This window comes from Arachis duranensis, chromosome 7 (assembly GCF_000817695.3).
Source record: "Arachis duranensis cultivar V14167 chromosome 7, aradu.V14167.gnm2.J7QH, whole genome shotgun sequence".
Taxonomy (NCBI): domain Eukaryota; kingdom Viridiplantae; phylum Streptophyta; class Magnoliopsida; order Fabales; family Fabaceae; genus Arachis; species Arachis duranensis.
This window is the reverse complement of record NC_029778.3, coordinates 23,247,965-23,252,977: the sequence shown is the minus strand read 5'-3', so window position 1 is coordinate 23,252,977 and position 5,013 is coordinate 23,247,965. Positions and strand designations below refer to the sequence as shown.

The window sequence follows — 5,013 nt, the reverse complement described above, 5'->3', positions numbered from 1 at the left end:
TTAATTGAGATAGTAAATGGTTTATAATTTAATTGAGACAATAAATTTTCTCATATTTCTATTATATATATTAGTATATCAATAAGCACTAAAATATTTATTGATTCACTCTTTTATTTATTAAAATATGTATAAAAATTAATAAAAAATTAAATTAGTTGAGTCAGTAAATAGTTTATAAGTGAACGAAGATCATGGGATTAAATCTTGAAATTTCTTTTTTGATAAAATATATACAGCCAAGAATATTATAGAAAAAAATATAGGACATTTTTTTTAACAAAAATGGAGACAAAAAAAAAACATTTTATCGTTATATTATCTTCTAAAAGGTAGTAATTTAGCGTTAAACATGGTCAGCATGTATATCTCTCTCTTTCTAATTGTTTTCTAAGAAAGTATCTTGTATTCAATTATACACAAATTAATATTTAATAATAAAAATGCTACTAATTGTCAATTATTTTTTTAATCATTCTAATTTATATATTTCTATATTAATACATGATTTAATGATTTCTAATCGATATATTATTCTATTAAAAAAGATTAATCATATGATATAAATTGAAACTATACTGAGATTTAATATATTATTCTATTAAAAAAAGTGAATCACACGATAAAAATTGAAAAGATTGTGAATTAGAGATTTTATTTATGAAAAGAAATCAATTACGGAAGTAACTAAGATATAATGAGGTATTAATATTGGATATAGAGAATTTAACAGGTAGAATTGAGAAGAAAATTTAATAATATGTGACATATTTGGATGCAAATATTTGAATATTTTTATAAATCTATTTAAAGAAAGAATCAATTACAGAATATAATTGAAATATCGTAATGTAATCAATTTTTTTAGAAATTAAAGACGTAAATGATGTACAATAAAAATCAATAATAGGTATAATATATTCTAAATATAGTTAGAATAAATCAATTATGAGTATAGATATTTGAATATGTAAGATTGAGCAAAGGAAGAATTAGTCATAAAATAAAATTAGAAAAATAAGAATGTAATGAATTAAAGATTTTAATTATAAGAAAAATAATCAATTAAAAGATGTAACTAATATCTATAGGAATCAAATTATTGATATAAATATTACAGAAAGATATACCCTAAAATTCTGTGATATGACCTATTTTGATTTATGTTTTAGATTAATTTCTTTCTATATATTCCTTTAAATTAAAGGAAGAATTAATCCTCGTCCTTGGGTATATAATAGAAAAAAAATAAAAATATAATAAATTAGGTTTTACTAGCTATATCTTTTTATAAAAAGAAACAATTAAAAAAATTAAGATATAATATAATTATATGGGTAGGATTAGGTGTGAAATATGATAATGTGACCTTTTATATGATATATGTTTAATTTTCAAAATGATTAACTTTAAAATGAATATTCATGGATGAATATATAAAAAGAAAAATGAATTGAGGGTGAAACAGTGCTATGGTAATTTGAGTAAAGAAGAAGAAATAATTTAAAACGGCGAAGAAGAAACAGAAATAAAAAAAATCAATATACATGATAGCAATTAGCAATTATTTTAGAATTTGTTGTTAGTCGAGAAGAAATACAAAAAGCGAATTTATAAAATAATTAAAAAAATTAACTGTAATATTCAAAATTATATTTTTATGTTGTTAAAAATTGAATTATATAATATATAAATTGAGGTGTTTGCTGAATAAATATTGGTTGAGTAGCATTTTTATTTCTAAAATTAATTATTTAATTCATATTTTTTTGTTTGTGCAATAAAAAAATGACAGCTACTAGTTTGGTTGATTTTGTTAGTTTGATCTATTAATTACTTATGTGTTAGGTTAAATTCTAAAATAATAAATATTTATGTGATAAAATCTACTTTGCTTTCTCATGAAACATATTATAGCTTACTATAAATAAATGTTGCGTACTATAATGAACTCAAATACGTAATAAAAATTATCAAAATTTACTATTAGAGCAAAATGTCAATTAAGCTGGCTGCTATATATATATATATATATATATGTTACGGCCTGGCCTAAATCGAATTTTTGGCCGTTTCAATCTCCGAACCACTCGATTCGGACGGTCGGGTGGGAGGCACTCGTTCGTCGATTTGAACACATGTCCAGGACAGCTGGTCGCCACAGCTGTGCCAAGAAGCTTCGAGGAAGGTGGGTTCTGTTCTTGTAGGATTCACTTCTGACAAAGTATATATGGGAGGGTCATATCCCTCCCCCAAGGTACGTAATACACCACCCTATCCTTTTTTCGCATGCACACTCTGCTGACTTGGGCGTCTGAGTGTCTTTGCAGGTGACACCCTCATTCGCATAGAGAGCTCGGAACGTCGGCCCACCAATCTCACCTTCGCAATCTGGTCCCCGGCTGCACTCCACCGGATCAACCGAGAACCATCCCGAACCGTCCAGTACCCGAGATACCAAACATTGGCGCCGTCTGTGGAGAGACCCTGAATGGAGATCGTGCAAGGTCCAGGGGACCATGGCCGCGCGGCGGGCCTCTAGGGGGCAGCCTCCGTTGCCTCTCCCCGCGAGCGGTTAAGGTCCCCTCCATGACGAACCGAGCCGCAGTCAAGAGCCCATGAAAGACGCCCCTTCGGGGGAACGGGTAGCAACAGCGTCAGGATAATGCAGGAACTGCGTCATAGGGTGCAGAATCTGTAGCGCCAACTAGCAGACCAGGAGCATCATCAACAGATTTCTGACCCCGACTACTCTCAATCTTCCCAGAGTCGGGGAAGAACCTCCCACCAAAGTAGTTGCTCCCGACGTACTCCCGTCTCGAGATCGGAATCGGGAAGTAGCTGGGAGGAACGGGAACACCTTAGGAGGCGAAATGACACAATCATATACGCCCAAGGTAAGCGGGCGGGCACCATGAGGCGAGACCGCGAAAGCAGAGAAGAGAGACCTAGGGGAACACGGCGACCGGTAATCATGGGCGCCACCCCCATTCCATCATTCCATCCTCGAAGTCCGGTTGCCAAAGCACTTTGACAAACCAACAGACATGAGGTATGACGGAACTCAAGACCCGCAGGAGCACCTCATGGCCTTCGAGGCCAGGATGAACCTGGAGGGAGTGGGAGACGAAGTAAGGTGCCGCGCCTTCCCGGTCACCCTAGCAGGCCCTACGATACGGTGGTTCAATAGTCTCCTCCAGGGCTCTGTGACCGGCTTCTCAGAGGTTAGTTGCGCCTTCTTAGCACAATTCACCACCAGGATCGCGAAGGCAAAACACTCGATCAATCTGCTTGGCGTCAATCAGAAAACCGACGAGACGACCAAGAAGTACTTAGATCGCTTCAACGACGAATGCCTGGAGATCGAGGGGTTAACCAATTCAGTGGCCAGTCTCTGCCTGACGAACGGGCTCCTTAACGAAGACTTCAGAAAGCACCTCACCACAAAGCCAGTCTGGACGATGCAAGAAATCCAAACGGTAGCCCGCAAATACATTAATGATGAGGAGGTCAGTCGAGTTGTGGCCGCCAACAAGCGGCAGACCTCCTACACTCAACCCAGGCAACACAGCAATGGAGAAAGACAGAAGGAGCACGCCAGAGATGGCGGACCGAGCAAGGCACCCAGACCATTTTCTCGTGTTGGAAAATTCACCAACTACACTCCTCTCGCCCTCCCCATCATAGAAGTTTATCAAAAAATAGCCAAAAAGGGAATCTTGTCAAAGCCCCGACCTATGAAGGACCGAACTGGGGGGAACAAGAGCTTCTGCTGTGTTTACCATAAGGGCTATGGACACAAAACGCAGGATTGCTTTGACCTGAAGGACGCACAAGAACAAGCAATCAGGGACGAAAAACTAGCCGAATTCTCCCACCTCATCAGAGAGCCGAGAAGACGAAATCGCGACTACGATGGGGAATCTCCGCGGATATCTGCGGATTTTTTTAAAAATTAATAAAAATTAAAAAAAAAATAAAAAAATTGACAAAAAATTAAGATTATGTATGCAAAAGCTTTTGTCGAATGAATCAGACAATGAACCATTTTTATCATTGGCTCCCCAAAACCAAAGGGGTTTTGTTTTCCTCATTGGTACAATGCGGATTAAGAATTTGAGTTCAAGTTTTGACTTTCAGTCTAATCCATGAAATTGCCATCCTCCTTCAAACCAAAAATTCCACACTGAGACACATTTTTCATGACCTACATTAGACATTAAACGTACTCAAATTATCAATAAAGGGAAATGAAATTGGCAAATAAGCCTCTACATATATCGAATCTCAGAATTCCATGAAATCTAAAAGTATATCAGCGCGACTGTTAAACTTATCAATTCCATAATTCAAATATTGAATGAAAACCGTGTAAAATTGTTTATTGAGTTATCAACAAGTCAATAATTAAAAAATATAAATTAAAATTTAAAAATTAAAAATTCAGAACTCATAATCTAATTATCCTAAATCAGTAATTCAGAATCAAATCAACCCTAATTAGAAATCAGAATTAGAAAATTCAAAACTCAGAACCTAATTACCCTAATTCAAAAATTCAGAATCAAATCAACCCTAAATATAAATCAGAATCAGAAATCAAAATCATATCAACCTAACTCAGAAATATAAATTACAACACCAGAAATTCATAATCAGAATCAGATTAACCTAACTTCAGATCAACTCAATATTAACTCTGAAATATTAATCAGAATCAGAAATCAAATTCATATCAATCTAATTCAGAAATATAAAACATAGAAATTCAGATTAATCGGAATCTAATTAATTCAAAACACAGAAATTCCTTACCCTAATTCAGAAATCTAAATTCAGCGAAGGGGATGGAAGACCAGCGAAGACCAGGGCTGACTTCCCTGAACCTGATGGAGAAAAGGGGAAGGAAGACCAGCGAAGACCGACGATGCGAAGAGGAGAAGATAACGACCGGGGACAAGTCTGCCGCGACCAGGAGAAGACGACGACGTTCCCGAGTCTGCTGCGACCAGG

General features: G+C 35.4%; 1 protein-coding gene across 1 annotated transcript; it reads left to right on the top strand.

The window, feature by feature from the left end:
• Nucleotides 1-3,047: 3,047 nt before the first annotated feature.
• On the top strand, nt 3,048-3,959 carry LOC107458277 (uncharacterized). The gene has a single exon (XM_016076484.1). The coding sequence runs from the start codon at nt 3,048-3,050 to the stop codon at nt 3,957-3,959; it is 912 nt and encodes a 303-aa protein (XP_015931970.1).
• The last annotated feature ends 1,054 nt before the right edge of the window (nt 3,960-5,013 follow it).

Bases quoted from the DNA above. Each gene is read 5' to 3' on its own strand.
- LOC107458277 (XM_016076484.1), top strand. From the start codon at position 3,048: ATGAGGTATGACGGAACTCAAGACCCGCAGGAGCACCTCATGGCCTTC.